Source organism: Ceratotherium simum, chromosome 39, assembly GCF_057802395.1.
Source record: "Ceratotherium simum simum isolate JZ-2026a chromosome 39, ASM5780239v1, whole genome shotgun sequence".
In the NCBI taxonomy this organism is placed as follows: domain Eukaryota; kingdom Metazoa; phylum Chordata; class Mammalia; order Perissodactyla; family Rhinocerotidae; genus Ceratotherium; species Ceratotherium simum.
Window position 1 is genome coordinate 4,351,945 of NC_141938.1, and position 26,388 is coordinate 4,378,332.

At 41.5% G+C, this 26,388-nt stretch overlaps 1 protein-coding gene and 1 long non-coding RNA gene across 3 annotated transcripts in view; both read left to right on the forward strand.

Moving 5' to 3' along the window:
- LOC147912110 (uncharacterized) overlaps nucleotides 1–26,388 on the forward strand; it is a 360,528-nt gene that overhangs the window by 136,253 nt on the left and 197,887 nt on the right. The window lies entirely within an intron of this gene.
- On the forward strand, nucleotides 3,671–24,505 carry LOC147912112 (zinc finger protein 564-like). The gene is made up of 4 exons (XM_087426022.1): nucleotides 3,671–3,812; nucleotides 20,444–20,570; nucleotides 20,783–20,843; nucleotides 21,224–24,505. Exons 1-4 carry the CDS (start codon nucleotides 3,810–3,812, stop codon nucleotides 21,924–21,926), a joined length of 894 nt encoding a protein of 297 aa, XP_087282148.1. The 5' UTR covers nucleotides 3,671–3,809; the 3' UTR covers nucleotides 21,927–24,505.

The following is a 26,388-nucleotide window of genomic DNA, read 5'->3' on the forward strand; positions in this document are numbered from 1 at the left end:
TTTTCATCATCTAAAAAGAAAACCCTATACCCTTAACCTATCACTGCCCTATCTTCCACCCTAAATCCTGCAAGCATCAGCGCTAGACAACCACTAATCTATTTCCTTTCTCTATAAATTCCCATATTTGTTGACTTTCATATGAATGGGATTATATAATATGTGGTCTTTGCATTTGACTTCATTGACTTGGTATCACTTTTTCAAGGAATTCCATGTTGTAGCATGTATCAATATTTCATTTGTTTTTTTTTTAAATTGAGATATAATTGATATGTAACATTATATTCGTTTCAGGTGTACCACAATAAGTCTAGTTAACATCCATCACCACACATAGTTACAAATTTTTTTCTTGTGATGAGACCTTTTAAGATCTACTCTCTTAGCAAATTTTAAACGTACAATTTAGCAGAATTAACTCTATCACCATGCTGTACATCACATCCCCACGACTTATTTTACCGCAGAAGTGTGGCTTTTGAACACCTTCTATATCTATTCCATATAAGTTACATCTTATCCATTTTTAAGAGTATATAGTTCAGTAGCGTGAAGTGCATTGACATTGTGAAACCAATCTCCAGAACTGGTCGTCACTCAAAACTGCAACTCTCTCCATATTAAACACCCCACTGCCCTAGCCACCGACCCTTGACAACCACCATTCTGGTTTCTCTGTGAATTTGACTCCTCTAGGTATCTCACATAAGTGGAATCATACAGTTTTTGTCCTTTTTTTGACTGGCTTGTTACACTTAGCATAATGTCCTGAAGGTTCCCCCTTGTTGGAGGATGTGTCAGAATTTCATTTCTTGGGCCAGCCTCGTGGCTTAGCGGTTAATTGCGTGCACTCCAATACTCGCGGCCCGGGTTCGGATCCCGGGCGTGCACTGACGCGCCGCTTCTCCGGCCATGCTGAGGCCGCGTCCCACATACAGCAACTAGAAGGATGTGCAGCTATGACATACAACTATCTACTGGGGCTTTGGGGGGAAAAAGGAGGAGGACTGGCAATAGATGTTAGCTCAGAGCCAGTCTTCCTCAGCAAAAAGAGGAGGATTAGCACGGATGTTAGCTCACGGCTGATCTTCCTCACAAAAAAAAAAAATTCATTTCTTTTTAAAGCTGAATACTATTCAGTTGTATATGTACACCACATTTTGTTGATCCACTCATATGTTGATGGATACTTGGGTTGCTATCACCTTTTGGCTACTGAACAATGCTTCAAAAACACAGATGTACAAATATGTGTTTGAGTCCATGTTTTGAATTCTTGTGAGTATATACTCAGAAATGGAATTGCTGGATCATATGGTAACACTCTCTGTAATTTTGGAATAACTGCCATACTGTTTTCCAAAATGTGGCAGGATTTTACCTTCCCACCAGAAGAGCACAGGGGTTCCCCTGGGTGTTTTCAGTTTCCTGACGGTGTCCTTTAAAACACAAAAGTGATTAAGTTCAATGAAGTTCAAGTTATCCAATTTTTTTTACTGTTTTTACTTTTGGTATCATATCTAATAATTCTTTGCCAAAACCAAGGTCATATTTTCCCCTGTTTTTTCTGAGTATGATAGTGTTATCTCAGATTTAGGTCTTCCATCCATTTTGGTAAATTATTGTATATGGTGTAATGTAAGAGTCCAACTTCATTCTTCTGGATGTTGCTATACTGTTGTTCCAGCATCAATTTTTAAAAAGAATATTCTTTCTTCATTCTTGACACTCTTTTTGAAAATCAGTTGACCATAGATGAATGGGTTCATATCTGGAATCTCAACTGAATCCACTGATCTGTGTGTCTGTCCTTGTGTCATTACCACATACCTGGATTACCGTGCTGAGACGTCAGATTTGAAATCAGGAAATATTAATCCTACTACTTTGTTTTACTTTTCAAGGCTGGTGTGGCTATTCTGGTTCCCCAACAATTCCATATAATTTATGAAACAGCTTGTCAATTTCTATTGTCAACTTAAAAAGCAAATTTGCCTGTTCCTTTATCTCAAAATGAGTGTATTCAAGAACAGCCAAAAGAATTGCAGTTTGGGGTGTGCATGCTATGGCAACCCATAGGCAAACCCAGCAAACAAAGAAAAGGAGCTGCTTTTATAGAGAAAAAGGGGGAGTAGGGAGGGGCTGCTCTAAATGAAAATCCATTGGGGGAAAGGAACAGCTCAGGGTGGCAACGGATCCTCATTGGCTGAGCTGCAGTATTTCTCATTGGCTGGGCCATTGCCTGGTGAAGAGAGAAATTTTCCTTCAGTAGGGAAGTAGTATTACTTCCTGTCGAAGATGAAAACTATCATCTTTTCCTGTTTGGTGTAACCGAAGATGTGTGATAGGGCGTGAGTGCTCCCCCTAAAGTCCTTCTTGACTCTAGTTAAGGTTTCTTTTATTAATATCTAGAGTACAAAGAAGTCAACTGAGTTTCTGATAGGGATTTTGTTGAAAATCTACATAATTCTGAGAAGTATTGCTATCTCAACAGTGTTAAATCTAAGGATCCATGAAGATGGGCTATTTTCACTTTTATTTATTTATTTTTAGGGTTCACTCGTTTTTTCTTGCCTCTATTGGTGAGAGAGGAATAAAGAGCAAGAAAAAGGATGACATTACTCCAAGGCCTTCACTCATTTTTATTAAAGATTTGCGAGGTCCAAATGTCAAAGCCCCTCCCAACCTCACCCCATTCCTTTTAATTTCCAAAAATGTCAATCAAATTTTTGGCAATGAAAACAGTCTAATGGTTATCATTACTAGAAATTGGTTTCAGAGATTCAAGAGAGATTTTCTCCACATACCCTCAGAATTCTTGCAGCTCTATAACTGACATCTCTTTGCGTGTATGTACACTCGCTAATGACCATCCAATAGAAATGGTGCCTAATTTGTAAATTTAAAATATGTAGTCACTTTTCTGTCACGATATGATTATCACCAATAGGCATTTTTTTGGGTAAAACTCCCTTTCTTTCTTTTTTTTCATTTTATTTATTTTTTGCGAGGAAGATCAGCCCTGAGCCAACATCGTGCTAATTCTACTCTTTTTGCTGAGGAAGACCCGCCCTGAGCTAACATCTATTGCCAATCCTCCTCCTTTTTCTCCTCAAAGCCCCAGTAGACAGTTGTATGTCGCAGTTGCACATCCTTCTAATTGCTGTATGTGGGATGCGGCCTCAGCATGGCCGGACAAGCGGTGGGTTGGTCCGCGACCGGGACCCCAACCAGCGCACGCTCTTAACCACTAAGCCTCAGGTTGGTCCTGTTCTTGCTTTTAATGCTCTTTTTCTGAACCTGACTGAAGTTCTGGAAGGATGCGCGCCTAATGCATCCCTGGTGTCTGTGCCTGTGTACCTATTTCGCAAAACTATGTCAAACTCCCGTTGTCAACATAGATCAAAATGGAGAGAGACTAATTATTGCACATGGCGTCGTGACTTTTAATTGTGTTTGTAAAAGGATCACAGTTCCAGGAGGGCCGTCCCAGCACTACTTTTCAACGCAAATCTCCCTGGGAAGGACAAGTTCTGGCGGGCATTAGGTTCAGAAACAGAACTTGAGGGGGCTGTCACTCAGAGAGGAGGGGGCGAGGTCTTGTGAGCGGTCCAATCAGAGGCGGCGCTTGGGCACGTGGGTGGGACAAAGGAGCGAACCACCGGGAAGTAGCTGCTGCTCGTTCCGCGCTCGGGATCCCCTGTCCTCCGCCATTGAAGCCCCACGGTGCTCTGCGGCCGACTGAGTCGTGTTGTGACCTCCAGCAAATCGTAGGAAGGAGGCCACAGAATCCCGGGAACTTAGAAATGGTGAGAGTTTGGCCCGGGCGTTGGGGTTTGAGAGAGGAGGGTCTGGGCGGAACCGGCCGTGGCGGGACCGGCCTCCCCGCGGTCACCTCCGGAGTCTGCGGACCCGAGTCCGCGGGGGCGCCGCCCGGACCTCAGTCCCCTCCGGCCGCAGCGTGGGGGCCGGGCCGGCAGCCGGGACCCCGGGCGTCCTGTGGTCACTGCGCGCGGCGACTTCGGCCCCGGAGCCTCTCTGGGCAGCTCTGCGCCCGCAGCCCCGCGTGTCCCCAGATGGTGCGGTGACCACGGGGAGGGTCATCGGGGACAATCGTGACTCGGTCTCCGGGGCTCCTGCGTGGGAGGAGCTGTGGTCTGTGGGGTCCCCAGTCCCTCCTTTCTCCTCCGGGGGAACCTATTTTATTTTGAATTTTCCGTATATTTGGGGAGCAGGGTCTCAAATCCACGACATTGTCCCCCCAGTCTAGGTCTTCCTGGTGCTGGCAGCAGAGGCCTAAATTTCCAATCCCTCCCAGAATTCCCCAAGGCCACGTTCCCATCTCTGATTCACAGCATTATCAACTGTGTCCTCCTTTGTGGATGTGAAACAGATCTAATATTTTAATTGTTTATCATTTTCTCACAGTCAATGGATGGCTGTTTTTAAAAGATTTATTTTGTGTGTGTGGATATTTTACATGAGTGAAAAGCAGCCTATAACCACCTGGAACTACATCGTGGAAATCCTGGTACCCCTCCCCCCAGGATCTTTCTGGGCACAGACAGCCTGTGGGAAGTCCTTTGGGTGGGGTTTCCTCTTGAGAACATTTTTGGACCATCTGTCCTGTCAGCACTGTCCCCACCTAAGTTAGCCACCTTTAAAAGATTTATTCACTTATATTTTAGTCTCAGTTTTTCAATGAATAAAAATTGATTTAATCGATACAATTTGAAACACAATATAAAATATGTCCAAGAAGGTTGTGGGGGATCAGAATTGGCCACCCTAAAATGTGTCTATTTGGCATGAGGATTATTTTCGGCTGGTTAATTTTAAGAAACTGCAGACAGGGAAGAAGCTCTGAAAATCAAGTAGAAGTTACCCTTTGTAAGGGACATTTACATTTCTAAGGGAAGTCTCCATTTGTAAAGATGTCTCCCTCTCTGTACTGGGAAGAAGGGGGGATGACCTTATCTCTAGAAACTCTTGTCAATGCAGAAGGCATGGACTTGAATCTGCATAATAACCTTACTCTTGTTGACTGTGCTTTTCTGTTAATCTCTCAACTGACTCCTCTCTCCCCCTACATCTTCCTTTGTCTTTAACTGAAGATAGTATTTAAGGTAACAGCGTCCGCCAAATGGCAAGTTGCTCAGTTTTCCTGGGTCTCTCCCATGTATACATCTTATAAAGCTTTGTTGGATTTTCTCCTGTTATTCTGTCTCATGTCAATTTAATTTGTAGCTCAGACAGAAGGACCTAGAGGGTAGAGAATTTGTCTTCCTCCCCTACAAGGTGAATTACAGAAAAATGAATTAGTCTAATATTTCTTTGCATGTATTCCATTCTTCTTTTTCTTTATTTCTCCCATCATGGGTACTAATATTCTGAAATCTGTTCCTTAATTTTGAGGGGGTTCAGAAGTTCAAACTTTCCAGGAGTTAGACTTGCAGACCTGAAGTGCTCAAGATGATTAATAGTTTATAGAACAATTTCTTGCCATGGAAATAACAAGTAACATTGTTTTTTCCCAGCATGCTCTAGATACTTATAGGTTTTCTTGTTGAGCTCGCAAAGTGTCTTACAATCTTCTTCCCTCCTTTCCACATAAACACTTGGTTTGAGTGATTTTGTGTGATTGTTCAAACACTGGGTTCATGTTATTTAAAATATCAGTGTGGTAAAGCAACTCAACCAGACACTTCACAGTCATGAGGTCCCCTCCCTCACTTCCAGGCCAGTGACTCCAAGATATGACCCCCTTGAGCCTTCAGTGGAAGTACTTGAAGGCCAGTTATTCTTCCGGGTGAGCTTCCCCTTGTAGGTGTCCTCCCTGCTCACCCCCAACTTGAAAGGAGCCTTTATGCTGAGGGAAGCTACAGAGTCCCGGAAAGCTGGGGGTGCACCATGAGTTGTTTGGTTTGAGGAGGTGGGGGGGAGGGAGGTGATGCCCTTTCTGAGGTTGTAACAGTGCTTCACTTGGGCCTGTTTCTAGATACAGGTTTGAGTTTTCACAGTGTAGGGTCACACAGAGGGTAATTTGTGCACACTGAGAAAGCCTGATGAAAGTCAGGATTTCTGTGTCCTTGATTAGGGTCCATAGATTTGGGAGTTTATTTGGGTCACAACTGTAAACTGAATCCTGCTAAGTTGACAGTGGCTGATTATGGTGGTTTCTCACTGGCTGCGTGTGGTGTTTTCTCATTGGCTGGGCTGTTACTGGGCAAGGAGAAATTATTCCTACCTCCAGATGGGGTGTGTAAGGTAGGCATCTTCCTGTTGAGGAATGGGAGGTACACTTGTTTTTTGGGGTCTGAAAAATACAGTGAGTAGTACTGCATGGGAGGTCCTCCTTCAGGGCTTGCCTACTCCACTTGCAATGAGATTTCCTGTATTTCTGTTGACATTTGCAACCCCAGGTGACCATGAGGTGAGGCAGTGGCAGAACCCAGAACTCATGTCATGAGGCAAAGGCCCCTGGAGCACAATACTCCCCGCTGTCACATAAACATCACCTCTGCACCAACAAGCACAGTTTCACAATAGTCTCTATACCACTCCACTAATTATGTCAAAAAGAGATGCCCTCCCTTTTCCCTCCTCTGGGAGTCCCTCAGGTGCCCTGCTGTACCTAAACTACTCTCCCTGAGATCTCTGGCACATTCCACCCTGCAGTTTCAGTGGCTCGTGTGCTGACCACACCTGGCTCCCACACCTCAGAACCAGCCTCCAGAGTGAGTTTGGAGCCCACCCACCAAGGCCAGTGCTTACTTTCTCTGGAACAGGACCCACCCTGCAGAGTTCCAGCCCTGAGGCCTGTGGGAAATGGTGATCTCAGCCAGACCCTCCACAGTCATGGGCCCCTCCCTTCACATGGCACCCAGAATGCAACGGGCACCACACCAAGGGAAGTGGGGGGAAATGGTGAGGATTTACACCCCTCCTGAAGTGTGCAGGTGCAGATGATGCCCCCTCCTCTGTGGAAGGCCATGCCCACTGTTTCCTGAAGGGAAGGGGCAGGAATGAGCCAAGCCACATCCCAGTGTGCTCTTGCAACAACTTCCAGTGCTTTCCTGGGTCCCCAAGGTGATGTCTCTGTGTCTGGGAGACCTGGGGTCTGAGATACTGAGGCCTCCTCCCCCGGATCAGTGAATGTTCCAGGGCAGGGTAGTGATCAACACCTCAGTGAGGATGGCCCAAGGGGATGACCCATATGGGTTCTGGGTGCAGGTGGGACACAGTGGCTGGGCGATGATGAACAGAAATTTGTTGTCCACACTGAGGTTCCAATGGGAAAGCAGAGTGAGGGAGGGGCATGTGATGAGGGGCGTGGTTCTGAAAGTGATCATAGCAGCATGAGGGGCTGGAACACGATGATCACTGCAGCCATTGTGGGCCCTGACTCTCCCCTCTTCAGGGCCTTGGCTATGTGTCTCTGTGCCACTCTCTTTGAGGATTTGTGACTTTGGGTGTCTGTGTGTGAGTGTGTGCACATGTATGCCCAGTGAGAAAGCCTGTGAGATTTTGTATGTCTGTCTGGGAGGCTGTGTATGTCCTTAAAATCTGGAATGCTTTTATTTCATTTGGTGCCTAATTGCCCTTGTGTGAACAGATAAATCCTTGTCTTCTTTCTGACTGTATTAATCATGTGTTTTATTTTGTGTCTCTGAAGATGTTTTGACATCTTGGAGGCCTCTCAGACATAGGGAGACATAGCCTCTCCCAGGGGGACCTAACTCCACCTTGGCAGTGGCCAGCCTGTCTGGAGCAGGCCTTTCATGTGCACACCACCCAGTCCAGTGCCCTGTCCCTACAGACCTCCTTATCCACCTCTCACACACCACGATGATATCTCCCGTGCCCTAAACCAACCCAGAGTCAGGTACCAAATGACAAGACCCCAAATCCTGTTGGAATTGTTCAAAGTAGCCAATGCTAAGCTGCTTACACTGCCCTGACCTGTGTTTCCTGTGGAAACCGAAATAAAGGCTGTGGCCTAGATTTTTGTCCCACTCCTGATTTGGCCTGCTGAGCAAACATGATGCATCGCCTGTGACCCTGCCTGGCATGGCATGCCCCCTTATTTTGGGGAATACAAGTAATAAAATATTGCAATGACACTTGCCAGTCCTTTTTGTCACTTAGTCACCTACATAAATTACAATCTCAAGGGTACAAATTGGACACGGATCCTAAGGAGAAAGCGTTCAGTTAAGACGGTGGAGCCACTGTGGGGGGACTGAGTGAGGTCTGTGGGAATATGAGTCCACAGCAGAGGTGATGTCTACCAAGGATCCTGCAGCAGAGGACCTGAGTGCTGAGCAGGGACATACTCACCTTTGGTCCCCTCACTGAGCTCACAGTAGAAAAGCAAAGTGACAGAGGGACAATTCATGATGAGTGAGTTTCTGGATGCTTTTTTAGCAGTGAGAGGGGCTGGAACATCATGACTCCAGCCATTCTAGTTTCTGACTCTGCCATCCAGTCTCCCATTTTGTGCTTTTTTGTAGAGATGTACTTTTTGTCCTGTGTGGTGTCAGGAAGGGTGAAATGCCTTCCCCATGTGGAGGAGCTGAGACACCCTCTTTGGGGATTGGTTTGGTAGCCAGGAGACACCCCTCTACCAGGTGGGATGGGAGTGAGAACAGTGCACTGTGTGAAGATCTGGGCCTGTGATGAGGTCTGTGTGAAGCTTCCATGTGAGTGTGTGTGTGTCTGTCTCTCTATGAGCCCTGATATGCAGGAAGTATTGGTGTGACAGGCCTTCCGGTAGGTGCTCTTGACATAAAATAACCAATAACCCTTCTATAAATAAGAGAGCTGAGTTTTACTTGAGCCAGAGTGAGGATTATAATCAGGGAGGGCCTTTTCCAGAAAGGAAGAAAGCATTCTGGATAAGCATGGTGTTCAGTACAGGCTTATATCTTTTTAGAACAAAGGACATGTATTAAACACATTCAGAACACATATTTATCGAAGTTTCAAAGAGGTATCCACTTGCCAGTTAGTGGGTCAACATGGCCCTGATGTCAAGAGAGGGATGGATTAACATTGGTGGGCTTTACTAATAGGGCACAGGAGGGGAAGTATGCATGATTATCTTTTTTTTTTTTTAATTTTATTTATTTATTTTTTTCCCCCAAAGCCCCAGTAGATAGTTGTATGTCATAGCTGCACATCCTTCCAGTTGCTGTATGTGGGACGCGGCCTCAGCATGGCCAGAGAAGCAGTGCGTCGGTGCGTGGCCGAGATCCGAACCCAGGCCGCCAGCAGCGGAGCGCATGCACTTAACCGCTAAGCCACGGGGCCCACGGGGCCAGCCCATGCATGCTTATCTTGAGAGTGCATTCTTTACTTTAATGGTTACAGCAGATGTACAATGTATGTCTGATAGGTTGTAAGTCAGGCTTTTTTTAGTTCAAGTTGAATAAGTTTTGTACCTGAATAGTTACCCCATATGCCTCAATATGTGAAAATCTCTTGTCAGTGCTTTGGTGGACAAAGCAGAGCAAATATCCCTCCTTCACTTTGAAGCTGACATTTTAGGAGATGAGAAGTTATATAAATAAAATTATACCATATGTCTGATGGTGATTGGCTCTAAAAAGTAAAGTGGGGAGAAGTGCAGAGGGCCTGGGCCCTGTGTGTCTGGGAACATCTGTGTGTCTCTGAGCCCTTAATTCTGAGGGTTTGTGAGTTTGTGTGTCTGCATCCGCGGGTGTCCTATATGTGCTATGACAAGATCTTTGTGATTTTGTATGTCTGTCTGGAGCTATGCATATATGTCCTTTAAAATCTGTTAAGTTTTTTCCATGTTCTTGCCTAATTGCCCTGGTAGCGTCTTTTCTACCACCTTGGGTAGAACGGGTGAGAGCACACATCTGTGTCTTCTCTCTGATCTTAGAGAGAAAGCCTTCAGTCTTTCACCATCAAGAATGATGTCAGCTGTGGGTTTTCATTGATGCTTTATTTCAGGTTGAGCTAGTTTACTGAGGGAGTTTATCGTAGTTTATTGAGTATTTTCCTCGTGAAGGGGTGTTGAACGTGGTCCAATGCTTGTTTCTATCTATTGAGATGATCTTGTAGTTTTTGATGTTGATTCTATTAATGGTTTCTTATGTTAATTCACTTTCAGGTGTAAAACCAACATTTCTTTCCTGGATTAAATTCCACATGGTCATGCTGTTTAGGTCATTTTATATATGGCTAGATTTACTGTACTAGTATTTTGTGGAGTCCTTTTTCATCTATGTTAAAAAGAGATATTTATGTACCAAATTATAATGTACTATATAGTATAAAATTATCTAACGCTACCTATAGTGTGTATCTTTGTGTTATATGTGTATATATAGAAAGAGAATTTATAATACAATATGTATGTGTATATATATAAATATATATCTTATAGGTAGTGCATTACCTGTATATAGTATAGTTAGCATATAGCACTGTACAGAATTAGTATATATTATGTATAAGTAGAATATATTATATATTATTAACATATATAATTAGTTTTGTAGTGTATGGTATAGTGTTATACTTTTACAGAGTAGTATTACAGTCTTATCAGTCTACAGGATAGTGGGTATCTTTACCATGTCTGCCCACAGAGTTACTCAAATAACCCATTCACATCCTCCCATGGGCTCATAGGTGCCCCTCACTGTCTTGATACTCCAAAGCCTGCCTCCGCCACCCCCGGTTTATTTTCTCTGCTTCTAAGTGCAACTGAGGTGTCAGTATGTGTTTCAGAAATTATAAGTGATTTATCAGGCTGAGGGTTGAAGTGAGGCTCTGCTGTTTGATTTTTTTTTTTTTTCTTGTGAGGAGGATCAGCCCTGAGCTAACATCCATGCTAATCCTCCTCTTTTTTTTTGCTGAGGAAGACCGGCTCTGAGCTAACATCTATTGCCAATCCTCCTCCTTGTTTTTCCACAAAGCTCCAGTAGATAGTTGTATGTAATAGTTGCACATCCTTTCTAGTTGCTGTATGTGGGACACGGCCTCAGCATGGCCAGAGAAGCCATGCGTCGGTGCACGCCCAGGATCTGAACCAGGGCTGCCAGTAGCGGAGCACGCGCACTTAACCGCTAAGCCATGGGGCCGGCCCCTGCTGGTTGATTTTTAAGACATGAAGAGACACCTGTGACCTTCTTATGTATTTGAGTAAGTATGAGCAAGATTATCACAGAGTGGTTTCTCCTAAAGCGTAACCTTGGATAAGTAGCTGATGTTCTTGTTGCCAGTCAGCTGGACCATGGCCATTGAACTAAGAGTCTAAAACTATGAAGATGATGTTGACTGTTGGCCAGTACATCCTTTAGCATGAATGCCTGCAGATTGACTAATCCTGCTGACCTTGAGGTCCTGTCTTTGATCAGGTTCGAGTCCATCATATGATGATTGTGTTACCACCATTGATGTGAAAATAGGTGCAGGATTTATTTTATTTAGGTGAACCAGAGAGCAAAACATATTTCACAAATTAAAACATGTGTCCTTTGCATTTCGAAAGGAAGAAAAAATTACGTGCTTTAAATTGCTTCTTTGTAGACAAATGCTGAAAAGCCTTACAAGAAATGAAGTACATTGTTATCTACATGAGCATGGGCAATATACAAGCTAGTGCTAGAAGACATGCGAGGGGCAGCCTTCAGGCACTTTCAAATCTCAGGCTAGGTTTTTGAAAATTGATACTCACAGTAAACAATTCATGATAAACGAAAATTCTATTAACCATATTTTATTTTTAATAGTGTTGAATACCAAATTCAACTGAATAAATTTTAAATGGTCTAACTGGCTTTATTGAGCAATTCATCAATTGGGCAGCATCCCATGTGGCAAGCGGAGAGGAGGTCCAGCGGGCTACAGAAAGTGAAAAGTTTTAAAGCCAGGAGAAGCAAGTCATAAGCAGAATAAAAGGATTATTTCAGGCAAAGTTACCTTCCTTTGGGGACAAATGGGTATTATTAGGTGGATTACCACATCTTCTTTTGGGGATTGGAGAGGGCCCATTACCTCATTGGTACAGACCAGAAAATTCTAGACTGACCAGTTAGGTTACATTCCTGGATAAGACTGAAGCTGCAGTTAGGTTAGGTAACAAACCCTGGTTTGGTGAAGTGTACCTAGCAAAAGGGACTCTGCTGGGGCCTGTGGTTTTCTTTTTAACAATAGTTTATATGGGCCGGCCCCGTGGCTTAGCAGTTAAGTGCGCGCACTCCCCTGCTGGCGGCCTGGATTCGGATCCCAGGCGCGCACCGATGCACCGCTTCTCTGGCCATGCTGAGGCCGCGTCCCACATACAGCAACTAGAAGGATGTGCAGCTATGACATACAACTATCTACTGGTGCTTTGGGGGGAAAATAAATAAATAAATAAAATTATTTAAAAAACAACCAAACAGTTTATAATCAAATGACTGATATATTTTTAACTTTTAATTAGTTTAATTAATAAGTTTAATTTTTAATAATTCTGTGTTAATTTTTGACATTTTTTTTGAAGTGTGCAATACATTTTAACCATAAAAAATTAATTTTTTCAATTCTATTTCTCTGTAAAATGACAAGTGATAGTACAGCCTGTAGTGACATCGTATATCGATGTCAAGAAGGTTTACTGATATCGGGTACTGTATTAAATGCACTAGGGTGGTGTATTAATATGAGGAGCTCCGGTGACCTCACTCTTCAGTGGAACTGGTAAAAATTAATTTAAACCCTCTGGAAATTGTCCTAATGGCAAGCAGCAAATGAGGAACATTTATTCTAGAAAATCAGTAAATTTTCTGTGAGAAAGGAGAAAGTGTGTAGGATTTGAACCATCCTCACTCTCTCCCCACTCTCACTCAGGAAGTGAACACTCCTCTCCAGAGTGCTGCACCCTGAACCAGAAGACACGATTCTGTCTCCCTAAGCTTCCAGAAGGGGAGCTTTTTCCTAGGATGAGCAGGACTTCAACGTTACCCATCTTGCCCTCAGCTACATATTCCCAAATTTAAGTCCTTCATTGGTTCACATGAGAACTGGGGACACTCTTCTTGCACCCAACCCCTTCTCCTGGTACAGAGGCTCTGCTGTGCTCATTCTTTGCTGAGAATACAGGACACTGGTCACTCTTTCCCCTGCTCATGAGGTGGCTGTAACATGAGACAATCAAGAGGACCTATGGCTGCTGTCTCTCCACGGCACTGATCACTCAGCCCCTAAATTGGGATTGTCTCCTAGAGCGAGTCTTGCTATTGTCCCTGTCGCAGCTCCAGAGTCCTGGAACTGAGATTTTTCCTGAACTCAGGAGAAGCCAGCTGTAAAACACAAAACTGTTAATTCCTTCCCAAAGGAATTAACTTGGCCAGCAAAAGATCATGAAAAGCTCAAGCCAAATGACACTCTCAAAAAAGTGGAGAATGAGGTGAAAGGCAGTGAGTAAATTTGTGTATTTAATGAAGATACTGCTTAGACTGTAGGCTGACTAGTTTCTAGAAAGAACCAGAGAATTCCACTGCTGGGAGGGTACTTCCAAGGGCCAGAACAAATATCAAACAGTGACTTCAGAAAACATTTCTACAAAGGAGCCAGAACTTGGCTGGACTATTTGAGAGAGGAAGTTGTTCCCCCCAGTACATTGGTGAAAATAGTAGAGCAATAAGCTAGCAATTAATCTAGTTTAACTATGGAGTGTGTCCATGGTGGAGGAAGAGAGCCCTACCAGTACCTGAGTATTCTCAGCAAAGAATGAGCACAGCAGAGTGCTGTTCTGAGTCACTACATAGAGTAAGACTTCAGTTTTCTTTAGATCAGTTTTGGGTTTTCAGAAAAATTGATCAGAATTTACAGTTTCTACATAACCCTTCTCTCTGCATCTACACAGTTTGCACTCTTTTTCACATTTTGTCTTGCTGTGGTCCATTTGTTACAGGTTCCAAACCCATATTGATGCATCACAGTGCTCAGTGTACATTAGCATTGACTCTTTGTGTTATACAGTGTGTGGGTTTTGGCAAATGTATAATGATGTGTATCCATCGTTTCTGTTTCATATAGTACAGTTTCACTTCCCTAAAACTTCTCTGTGTTCCACCTATTGATTCATCCCTCCTGCAACCCCCAAATCCTTGACAACTAAAGATCTTTCTAGTGGCTCATGCTTTTGTCTTTTCCAGAATGGCATGTACTTGGACTCATACACGACATAGCCTTGTCACATTGTCTTCTCTTCCTTTGCAGTATACATTTAAGATTTCTCCATGTGTTTTCATGGCTTGATACCTCCTTTCTTTTTATCACTGAGCAGTATTTCACTGTATGGATACACCATTGATTGTTTTTGTCTATTTGACTCTTGAAGGACATCTTGCTTAAAAATCTAAGTCTTGTAAATTATGAATATAGCACCTATAAACATGTGTAGGATTTGTGTGAACATAAGATTTCATTACATTTGCAAAAATACCAAGGAGTGTGATTGCTGGATCTTACTCTATGTAGTGACTCAGAATTTTGTTTTGAAAGAAGGTTCCTGTCTTCCATTGTAAGTTACCAAATTCCATTTCCACCAGCAATGAATGAGGATTACCTGTAGCTTCACATCTTCACCAGTATTTCATGTTCTTAGTGTTTTGAGATTTACCCATTTAATAAGTGTTTAATGATACATCCTTGTTGTTTTATTTGCAATTTCCCAATGACATTTGCTGTGGAGCATGTTTTCATAATGCTTATTTCCCATCTATATATCTTCTTCAGTGAGATGTCTATTCTAATCTTTTGCCCATTTTTTAAATTGGGATGTTTGTCTTCTGACTGTTGAGTTTTAAGTGTTCTTTGAATATTTTGGATACCAGTCAAGTGTTTTACAAAAATTTTCACTTTCTCTGTGAGTTGTTTTTATTGTCTTAACACTGTCTTTCTCAGAGCAGTAGTTTTTCATTTTAATGAAGTAAAATTTTTGTTTTTTTTCTTTTGTGGATCTTGATTTTTGATTTCCTATCTAAAAATTCTTCTTGATGGGCTGGCCCCGTGACTTAGTGGTTAGGTGCGTGTGCTCCACTGCTGGCGGCCCGGGTTCGGATCCCGGGCACGTGCTGACGCATGGCTTCTCCGGCCATGCTGAGGCTGCGTCCCACATACAGCAACTAGAAGGATGTGCAGCTATGACATACAACTATGTACTAGGGCTTTTGGGGGAAAATAAATAAATAAATAAAATCTTTAAATAAATAAATAAATAAAAATTCATCTTGAAACCCAAGATCATCTAGATTTTCCTCTACGTTACCTTCTAGGAGTTTATTCCTTTCACATTTTACTTTTAAATCTGTATTTTGTCTTGAGTTAATTTTTGTGAAATGTATGGTGCCTGCGTCTCTTTTTTTCTGTGTGTGTGTGTGTGTGTTTGCATGTGGATATCAGTTATTTCCACCACTGTTTGTTTAAAAGACCTAATTTTTCATTTGACTTGCCTTTCCTTCTTTGTCAAAGATCACTTGACTATATTTGTGTGGGTCTATAAGAAAAGCAGTGGACCCACGTATCCTTCAACCTTGCTATACTCTCATTAATTCCATGAGTTATTCCTGTTGTTACGAATTCTTTTAGCCATTTCACAGACTGTCATGCCATATGGAAAAAATATTATAAATTTAGCTACAGCATTCATAAAGATGTTCTTTCTTAAGAAGTGGAAGTTCCTCTTTATTACCAGTTTGTTGTAAATGGATGTTGGATTTTATCAAATCCTTTTTTGTTTTCATTTTTCCCTCCTTTCCTTTCTGATATTAGTAATTTCTGTCTTCCATCTTTTCTTTGTTTTCTTGACTAAATGTTTATCAATTTTATTAGTCTTGTCAAAGAACCTTTTTCTTGTTTTGATTTTCTCCATTGATTTCCACAATGAGATGCATTTCTTTTCTAATTTTTATTATTTCTTTTACTGTGCTTACTACAGTTTAAATGTGCACTTCTTTTTATTGTTTCCTAAGTTAGGTGCTTACATTGATTATAGATCTTTGGTTTTTCCAGTGTATTTGTTCAATGACATAAATTTCCCTCTAGGCACAGCTTTTGCTGCTTCCAAGGACCATTGATATATTGTGTTTTCATTTCTTTTAGTTCAAAAGAAATTTTGATTTCTCTTGAGACTTCTTTGATCCTATGTATTATTTATTTTTTTTTTTAAAGATTTTATTTATTTATTTTTTCCCCCCAAAGCCCCAGTAGATAGTTGCGTGTCATAGCCGCACATCCTTCTAGTTGCTGTATGTGGGACGCGGCCTCAGCATGGCCGGAGAAGCAGCGCGTCGGTGCGAGCCCGGGATCCGAACCCGGGTCGCCAGCAGTGGAGCGCGCTCACTTAACCACCAAGCCACGGGGCCGGCCCCTATGTATTATTTAGAAGTGTGTTATTGGGCCGCCCCGTGGCTTAGCAGTTAAGTGTGCGCACTTCGCTACTGGTAGCCCGGGTTTGGATCCCGGGCGCGCACCGACAGACCGCTTCTCCGGCCATGCTGAGGCCGCATCCCAGATACAGCAACTAGAAGGATGTGCAACTATGACATACAACTATCTACTGGGGCTTTGGGGGAAAAAAAAAGGAGGAGGATTGGCAATAGATGTTCGCTCAGAGCCGGTCTTCCTCAGCAAAAAGAGGAGGATTAGCATGGATGTTAGTTCAGGACTGATCTTCCTCACAAAAAAAATAAATAAACTATAATAATAATGAAACAAAAATAAATTAGGGCCGGCTCCGTGGCTTAGCGGTTAAGTGCGCGCGCTCTGATGCTGGCGGCCCGGGTTCGGATCCCGGGCGTGCCCCAAGGCACCACTTCTCCGTCCAGCGCGAGGCCGAATCCCACGTACAGCAACTAGAAGGATGTGAACCTATGACATACAACTATCTGCTGGGGCTTTGGGGGGAAAAAAATGAATAAATAAAATCTTAAAAAAAAAAAAAATAAATAAATTAGAAGTGTGTTATTGAATCTCCACATAGTTGAGGTTTTCCAACAATCTTGATGTTATTCACTTCTAGAAGAATGTCTAGGTGGTGTGAGAGCATATTTTGTATGAGTTCTGTTTTATCAAATTTGATAAGATGGGGCTGGCCCTGTGGCTTGGTGGTTAAGTGTGCGCGCTGCGATGCTGGTGGCCCGGGTTCGGATCCCGGGTGCGCATCGAGGCACCGCTTCTCCGTTCATCCTGGGGCCGAGTCCCGCATACAGCAGCTAGAAGGACGTGCAGCTGCGACATACAACTATCCACTGGGGCTTTGGGGGGAAAAAATAAAATAAATAAAATCTTAAAAAAAAAAAAAAAAAAAATTTGATAAGATGTGCTTTATATCCTGGAATGTGGTCTGTCTTGGAGAATATTCCATGTGAACTTGAGAAGAATGTATATTCTGCTGTTGTGTATGAAGTATTCCATAGAGTATAATGAAATCCACTTGTTTCATAGTGCTCTTCAGTTCACCTCTGTCATTCCTCATCCTGCCTACTGGAATTTGTAATTCTTGGTAAGGGGAAGTTGAATTCTGCAGCTTTAATACTGGATTCATTTATTTCTCCTTGCATTCTATCAGTTCTTGCATCGTGTACTTTGCCCCTCTGTTGTTATGCAGGTACACATGAAGCATTGGTGTGCCTTCTTGGAGAATGGACCCCTTTGTCAGTGTCTAATGCCCCTGTCTATCTCTGCATTTTCCTTTGTTTGAAATCTGCATTGCCTGTGATTCATATACCTATGGCAGCTTTCTTTTTACTAGTGTTGTCATTGTCTATTTTTTTCCATCCCTTTACCCTTCATCTGTCAGTGTATATTTAAAGTGAGTTTCTTGTAGAGAATTTGTAATTGACTTCTTTGAAATCTGATATTACTGTGTGTTTCAATTGTATTGATACCATTGATAGTTAAAGCTGTTATTGATAAAGCTGGATTAGTATTTATGAAGTCTTGGTGTTGTATTTTTTGCTTTTGTTTCTTTTTCTTTTTGTCTTCCACCTTTTATCTGTCTTCTCTGGCTGAAATTGAGCATTTTCTCAGATTGTTTTCTTCTTGTCTCTTAGAATATCAGTGACACATTTTTGAAAAGCATTTTGTAGTGGTTGCCCTTGAGTTTTCAGTATACGTTTACAACTAACCCACCTCCTCTGCCAAATAACACTACACCACTTCACTGTTGTGCGAGTACCTCTTAACACACTCTTCCCACTTTGCCCTTCCTGTTTCTTTGTCATGTTGTCATTTATTTCACTTGTGCATAAATTTCTCATTACCACATACATTGTTGCTAATATTGTAAACAAAGTGTCATTTGTTATACTATTTCTAAGAAATATAAAACGTATTTTACCTTCATTTTTTTTTCTTTTTCTAAACCTCTACCTTTATCATTTATATTCTTCCTGATAAATTTTTTTTTGTGAGGAAGATTAGCCCTGGGCTAACGTCTGTGCCCATCTTCCTTTACTTTATATGGGACGCCGCCACAGCACGGCTTGACAAGCGGTGTGTCGGTGCATGTCTGGGATCCGCACCCATGAGCTGTGGGCTGCCGCAGGGTGCACATGCACCTAACTACTACACCACTGGGCAGGCCCCCTGATAAATTTTTGAACATTTTATTCAAAGTAGGTGTACTCGACTACTTTCCTCAATTTTTGTCTTAGAAAATTCTTATTTGTCTTTTTTTTTTTTTTGAAGATTTTTTCTTGACAATTCTAGGGGAGTGCTTTTCTTTATTTTCAAAACTTTTTACTCTACTCTGTTCTTGCTCGTGTGGTTTTTGAAAAGAAATCCAGTTTAATTCAAATCTTTGTTTCTTTATACCTAAGATGTTTCTTCTCTGGCATTTCTCAATATATTCTCTGTCTTTTATTTTTCTCTTGTTTGAATATGATATCATGGGGGCGTGCACTATTGCACTTTATCATGTTTAGTGTTCTCTGAGATTTCTGGATGTGTGGTTTGCTGGCTATCGTTAATTTTAGGATATTTTTGTGATTATTATTTCGCTTGTTTCTTCTGTTTCTTTCTGTCTGTCTTTTCTTTTCAGATACTCCCATTATGTGTATTTTAAACCTGCTGTTAAAGATGGTGGTTCTAGACTTCATAGATATTGTGTTTGTCTTTTTTGTTCTTTTTGTTTTTGCATTGGGCTCTGGTGAAATAGATTTTTTGTTTAGTACAGGCTTTGTTAAGAACAGAATATCAGGGTTCCATTTCAAAATCCCAACTATTTTTATCTTTTCGCCAGTTTTGAAGACAGTGGTTTGCCCTGTGACCTCAAGGCTCTCATGGATCTAAGGAGAGTTGTTCATTTAAAGTTTGTTCATTTTCTTCCTGTGAGATCAAGAATGACTGCTTCTGAGTTCCTTAAGTGTGGGATCAGAAGTTGGCAGGCATCATCTAGAGTGTCTGGTCAGGAAACATTTCCTGTTGCCTTGAATAATTGAGATTTCATGTTCTTTGGAGGAAAGCACTGTGAAATACTTCATGTATTGTATAATCATCAGCAAATTGACTATCAGACCCTCGTGGAGTTCAGTGAACTTCCTTGTAATCTGCAGCTCTTAACCTGCCCCTCAAGGCCAGCAAGGCTCAAGGTACACTGTTAGAGTTTGACTGGAAGGAGCTGTTCTAGCACATTATTGTCTCACTGGGTGTTGTAAAAATTGGCAAGAAGTAGCCTTGAGGCACTTGAGTATAGGGATTTTATGGTCTAATTTGTCATGCCTTCTTCCTTGTGTCTGAGCTCCAAGTTCCAAATAACTTTCTAGCCCTACCAAATCACACAGAGAGAGAAAGGAAGAACTGAGTCTATGATAAATATTACACATTAAAAGTGATACTTCCCCGCAGGAAGGTTTACATTCACCAGCTGCATCTGATTCCTTGTAATGGTCTGGAGTAATTTAGTACAATGTGGCCAATTGGGCTTCATTATAAGTCTGATTTCTAGAGGCCTCCTGGACTCTTTTTGGTGATGGAAGTACGTAAAAAGGTTTCCAGTCTTCACTGTGTTTTTATCCATTGAAACGTCATGCGGATTTGACCGTCTGCCTCATGGAGTGCTGTGACTTGTGGGTAATAAGGAAGAAGATGAATTTTTCTCACAAGGAATCATCAGTCTTAAAATATTTGCTTCATTTCTATAGCATTTGTGTGATTTCCTCTGTACCCTGCCATTACAGAGAAATATGCTGTCATGTGATCACAGCAAAAACATGTAAATAATTTCCATGTGTCAAAACAGTGTCAAATTGATGAGAAAGTGTGTACAGAAAATGAGTGAGTTTTTGGTGATCACACCATAGAATAAAGTTTTGGAGATGACACAATCATATGCAACCTTCCTACACATGGAGTACAGATCCCCAGTGCTGTCAACCTTATGCATCCTACTCTACACATATTTGAGATGTTTCAGGACTCAGTGGCAGTTGAGGATGTAGCTGTGAACTTCACCCCAGAGGAGTGGGCCTTACTGGATCCTTCACAGAAGAGACTCTACAGAGATGTGATGAGGGAAACCTTCAGGAATCTGGCCTCTATAGGTAAGAATGAGGACATTCCTTCCCTCCTTCCCTTCATCAAGTAGAGAACAAGTGTTTCTTGCCCATCAACATGGTTCCAGTATGTAGAATTTGGAAACAGGGGATGTTGGTAAATAAAGGAGAAATGGTCATAGCTCATCATGGACTTAAAGCTAAATTGTTTTCTATCATTTCCAGTACTTTGGTATCATCTTTCTGGGTCTGCATTTTAGGGAAAACATGGGAAGATCGTGATATTGAAGATCAGTACCAAAGCCTGGAGAGAAAACAGAGGTGAGTCACACTCACAATAGAAAGCAGTGTCTGATGTAACAATTCTGTTTTGTTACGAAATTTTAAGGAGAAGCAGAGAAATAACCCTTGCTTTCAAATTTAGCTATTCTTAGAAAATTTTCACCAAATATGCTTTCCGAAATGTGATGTAGAGGATCAGTTTTTGCAAAATAGTCCACTTAGAAACAGGTTTAATAAACTCTATGTAGGAATATCACTGTTTTGATAACATGAAGGGTGAAAGAAACCCTCTTGTAAAGTATTCATTATATTTAATTTCTGAGAATTGAGACAAGACAGAAAACCTAAACTTTTCCTATGAATCATAATAAATATAATAAACATAAAATCATTAATAATGTGCTTCTTATTTCTTACAGTGATCATATAGCAAGGAGACTCTGTGAAAGTTTAGAGCACAGTCAACATGGAGATAAATTCAGCCTTACTCCAAATCTGAGTCTGAACAACAAAACTACAGGAGCTAAACCATGTGAAAGCAGCTCATGTGGAAAAGTCTTCCTGCATCATTCATCTCTTAAAACACACATTCGATGTCACACTGAACACAAGCTATATGGCTGTCAAAAGTATGGAGAGAAGCCATATAAATGTAAGGAATGTGGGAAAACCTTCCCTTTTCCCAGTGGTCTTCAAAGACATGAAAGAACTCATACTGGAGAGAAACCTTATGAATGTAAAAAATGCAGTAAAGCATTCGCTACTTCCAGTGCTCTTCAAAGACATGAAAGAATTCATACTGGAGAGAAACCCTATGAATGTAAAAAATGCAGTAAAGCATTCACTTCTTCCAGTTCTCTTCGAAGACATGAAAGAACTCATACTGGAGAGAAACCCTATGAATGTAAAAAATGCAGTAAAGCATTCAGTAGACTCAGTTCTCTTCAAAGACATGAAGGAACTCATACTGGAGAGAAACCCTATGAATGTAAAAAAGGCAGTAAAGCATTCACTTTTCTCAGATATCTTCAATTACATGAAGTTATTCATGCTGGAAAGAAACCCTATGAATGTAAAAAATGCAGAAGGAGGTTTATGATATTTTTCTTTTCAGCAGGATGAGACTTGGCCTTGCAGTGACTGCAGGCAGCTCCTGATCTGGGACAGCTTTTGCCTTTCTTGCTTATTATCAAAAGACTGATGTATTTCCTGTGGTGTATTATACATTGTTGACCATGAAGTACCTCAGTTAAATTATATAAATTCACTTCTTAGTATACTACATAATATTTTTAATATCTCCTTTATGACTCAGTGGACACCTTTGAGATTAGTTAAATTGTGAGACCATATAAACCTAGCAAGAGAGAGACACAGGACCACTGTGCCAATCAAGCCTTTCTTTCTCAGAGACTATGCTTTTGATGCTAATGTTGCAACATCTCTCACATGCCGTCTTGTACCCTATTTAGCAGAAACAAGGCATGTTAGTATTTGGATATAGTGCTTGAAACAAAGAAATTCTTGCAGTCCTGGTGCTTGTATATTTGTGGGAAAAGAGAGATGATGACAAATAGTAAAGCTTTGTTTATAAGATAGAGACAAGGGCTTTGAAGGAAAGTAAAACATAACATTGAGCTAATAGGCAGGCTGAGGTGTGTACATATCTTTTCTGTGAGGGTAGGAGTGAGTGAGGGTATTGTTATTGTTGTTTAGAGGTAATCATCTAAGGAGTAATTGAGGGAAGCTGCAGAGATATTATTTTGAATAATATCCTAAATGAGTATAAAAGGAAAATGGGAAATTTTCAACATCTTTTCATCACAGGAGTGGCTGGAAGTCTAGTTTCCATGATCCACCAAGCCCGGGAGCCCATTTAGCTCTTCACAGGTTTCATTTCCATATGCTTACACGTCCAGCACATGGTGTGGAAAAGTGGGAAAGAGCAGTAACAGCTTTGAAGTTTAATACAGCAAAGGAAATTGAATATTTTCCTTTCTTTTTAGTGTTAACTTACATATTTGATGTGTTTTGTTCAAATAGGCACCACAGGAGTGTTCTTTTGGAGTGATGGGATGCTTTTCATCTTTTGATGCCAGTATTTCTAGACATCTGTGAAAACTCATGAATCATGTAAACTATTTTATATATGTTTATATATGTGCTATATATATAATTATTAGAATATGAATAATATAATTGATTTCATATGCTAGGAGAATGTTAGGCTCTCCTGAACCTGGGCAAGAAGGACTTGGTCCTCAACAGGCCTTTCCTCTAACCCTGTCCTAATTGAAAAATCACATGGTCTAGAGCTGCACCTGCCCTCATCTCATATTCATAAGGAGGAGTGAAGTGAAAGGGCTTCCACAATCTGTCATTGAGTTTAAATCAGGTTCTGTTGACAGATCTTTAGAAATACTATGGTTCTAAAACATAAAAGTGTATCCCAAGTGGGTTCTGCCCTGGGACGTCCTCACTCATGTGCATCAGCATCACTTCTTTTCACTGCCATCCATAGGCCATTTCCAGCTGTTCATTTCCCACATCAAGCCTACCCTGTGCCTGCTTACTTGGAAACATCTTTAGAAATCCACACGTGTACCCCTCTGGAAAATTTCCCTGAGGCAACAGGAGGGGCCTGTGAGCTGAGAGGGTGACAGAAGCCGTGGTAGAGCCCATGTCACGGGCACATTCTGTCAGCTGTCAGCCACAGTGACCAATAGAATCAAGGTAAATAATTGACAAAATCAGTACTCTTTCCGATTTAAAAGATTCAGCATAAAAAGAATGGGGTTTTATATGGAAAACCCACAGCTAGTATTATATTTAATAATGAGAGACTGGAATTCTTTCCCCTCAAGATAAGGAACCAAATTAGGATGTCTGCTTTTGCCACTTCTTTTTTTTTTTTTTGTAAGGAGGACCAGCCCTGAGCTAACATCCAATGCCAATCCTCCTCTTTTTTGCTGAGGAAGACTGGCGCTGGGCTAACATCCATGCCCATCTTCCTCCACTTTATATGGGACGCCGCCACAGCATGGCCTAACAAGCGGTGCGTCGGTGTGCACCCGGGATCCGAACCGGCGAACCCCGGGCCGCCGCAGCGGAACGTGCGCACTTAACCGCCTGCGCCACCGGGCCGGCCCCTGCTTTTGCCACTTCTATTCCAGAATGTACTGGAAATTTTAGCCAGAACCAGTAGGCAAGAAAAGAAGTAAAATGCATGCAGCTTGGTTGGGAAGATGTAAAATTCTCTCTACCTCCAGATGAGGTATCTTGTGTAGGAGTTCAGATTATGTCACCTCAAAATGTGGCACATTGGAATATTGATTATTTTGAATTAAAGGTACTTGACAAACAGCCACTAGAAGAAAGACACTCTGGCCCTCCTTTGTCCCCTTTAAAGCAGGAGATGCATTTCCTATGTGAACAATACGCTACTTTAACCAGGAGGGCAGAAGGCAACCTTATCATCAGAGACAAGGAATTTAGAGCTGAGAAGCCTGGATAAAAAAGCCTTGTTATTTCTTCATTGTTTATTCCCCCTAGCCCAAACCCCTCTGCCTTGTCAATTCTTCCCCAATTTATTGTCTCTTTGTCTAAAAGGCATGAAATCTTCCTGCTCTGGTTACTTCTTTGAGTCTCACCTTTTTGGGGGCTCTCATACATAGGAATTATATTTGTTTTTCTTCTTTTAATCTGTTTTATGTCACTTTATTAGACCAGCCAAAGAACCTAGAAGGGAAGAAGGGAAAACTTGGAAACATCTTTAGAAATCCACCCCTACACTTTTTTCCACCCTACACTTGCATACAGAAAACTCTGAGAAGTCCACCAAAAAACTATTAGAACTGATACTTGAATTCGGCATTGTTGTAGGATACAAGATCAAAATATAAAAATGAATTGTATTTCTATATACTTGCAATGAACAATCTGATAACGAAATTAACAAAATAAATGCATTTACAATATAGCATTGAAAGGAATAAGATACTTAGGAATATATTTAACACAAAAATTACAAAACAAATACTATGAAAACTACCAACATTATCAAAAGAAATTAATACAGGTATTAGTAAATGGGAAAATGTCCCAAATTCGTGGATCAGAAGACTTACCATTGAAATGTCACATCTCCCCAAAATGATCTGAAGAGTCAACACAACACATAATCCCAGCTGCTTTCTTTATCAAAATTGGGAAGTTGGTTCCTAAATTTATATGGTATTGCAGGGAAACAGAATAGTCAAACCATTTAATTTTTTGCTGAGGAAGATTCACCCGGAGTTAACATCTGTTGCCTGTCATCCTCTCTTTTTTCATGTAAGGCATTGCCACAGCATGGCCACTGACAGATGAGTGGTATGGGTCCATGCCTGGGAGCTGAACTTGGGCCACCTAAGCAGAAAGCACTGAACTTAACCACTAGGCCACCAGGGCTGGCCTTAGCCATAGCCAAACCATTCTTGATAAAGAAAGACAAACTGGTTGAACTGATATTTCCCGATATCAACACCTTGTACTAAGCAGTGATCATCAAGGTAGTGTGGTATTGACACAAGGTTAAACACACAGAGCTGTGGAATAGATTATGATTTGAGAAATAAACCCACACATTTATGGTCAACCGATTTTTTTTCAAAAGTGCCAGGAATGGGGAAAGAATATTCTTTTCATAAATTGGTGGTGGACCAAGTGGATGGCCATATGAAAAGAAAGAGGTTGTACACGTAGATCACACCACATACAGTAATTTACCCAGAAGAATCAAAGACCTAAACATAAGTATAAAACTATAACAATTAGATAAAATATAGGAAAAAGTTCCTGACTTTGAATTTGGCAAAGAATTGTTAGATATAACACTAAGAGCAAAACTGAGGGGGAAAAGGTGGTTTAATGACTTGTGCTTCAAAAGACACCATCAAGAACGTGAAAACACTTTTTGGAACGCGTGCACTATTGCTGGGAATATATAATCATGTTCATGGTATGAAAAACAACATAGCAGTTCCTCAAAGAATTAAGAACTGAGTTACCATCTGATCTGGCAATTCTATTTCTGGGTAAAGACCAAAAAGAATTGAAAGCAGAGACTCAAACACGTATATGTCCATTCCTGTTCACATCAGCGTTATCCATGGTAGCCAAAAGGTGGAAGTAACCCAAGTGCTTTTCCTGGGCCACCTTTTAAAATAACCATTTAGGGCCGGCCCGGTCGCTTAGCGGTTAAGTGCACGTGCTCCGCTGCTGGAGGCCCGGGTTCAGATCCCGGCGCGCACCCATGCACCACTTCTCTAGCCATGCTGAGGTTGAGTCCCAAATACAGCAACTAGAAGGATGTGCAACTATGACATACAACTATCTACTGGGGCTTTGGGGAAGAAAAAAAATAAAAAATAAAATAACCATTTAGAGTTGAGCTGGTGAAAAATTAGTGACATCCGCCCCAACCACCTTGTAAATTATGGGTGCTAGTTATCCAGTTCTCTGTCTCCTGCTGGCTCGTGACCTACAGAGGACTGCCCTTCTCCTGGCTCATTGCACCCTCACCCCATTTCTACCATCCATAAGT

Bases quoted from the DNA above. Each gene is read 5' to 3' on its own strand.
- LOC147912112 (XM_087426022.1), top strand. The intron at 20,571-20,782 runs GTAAGAATGAGG...TCTGCATTTTAG, and splicing joins CAGGAATCTGGCCTCTATAG to GGAAAACATGGGAAGATCGT. The intron at 20,844-21,223 runs GTGAGTCACACT...TATTTCTTACAG, and splicing joins AGCCTGGAGAGAAAACAGAG to TGATCATATAGCAAGGAGAC.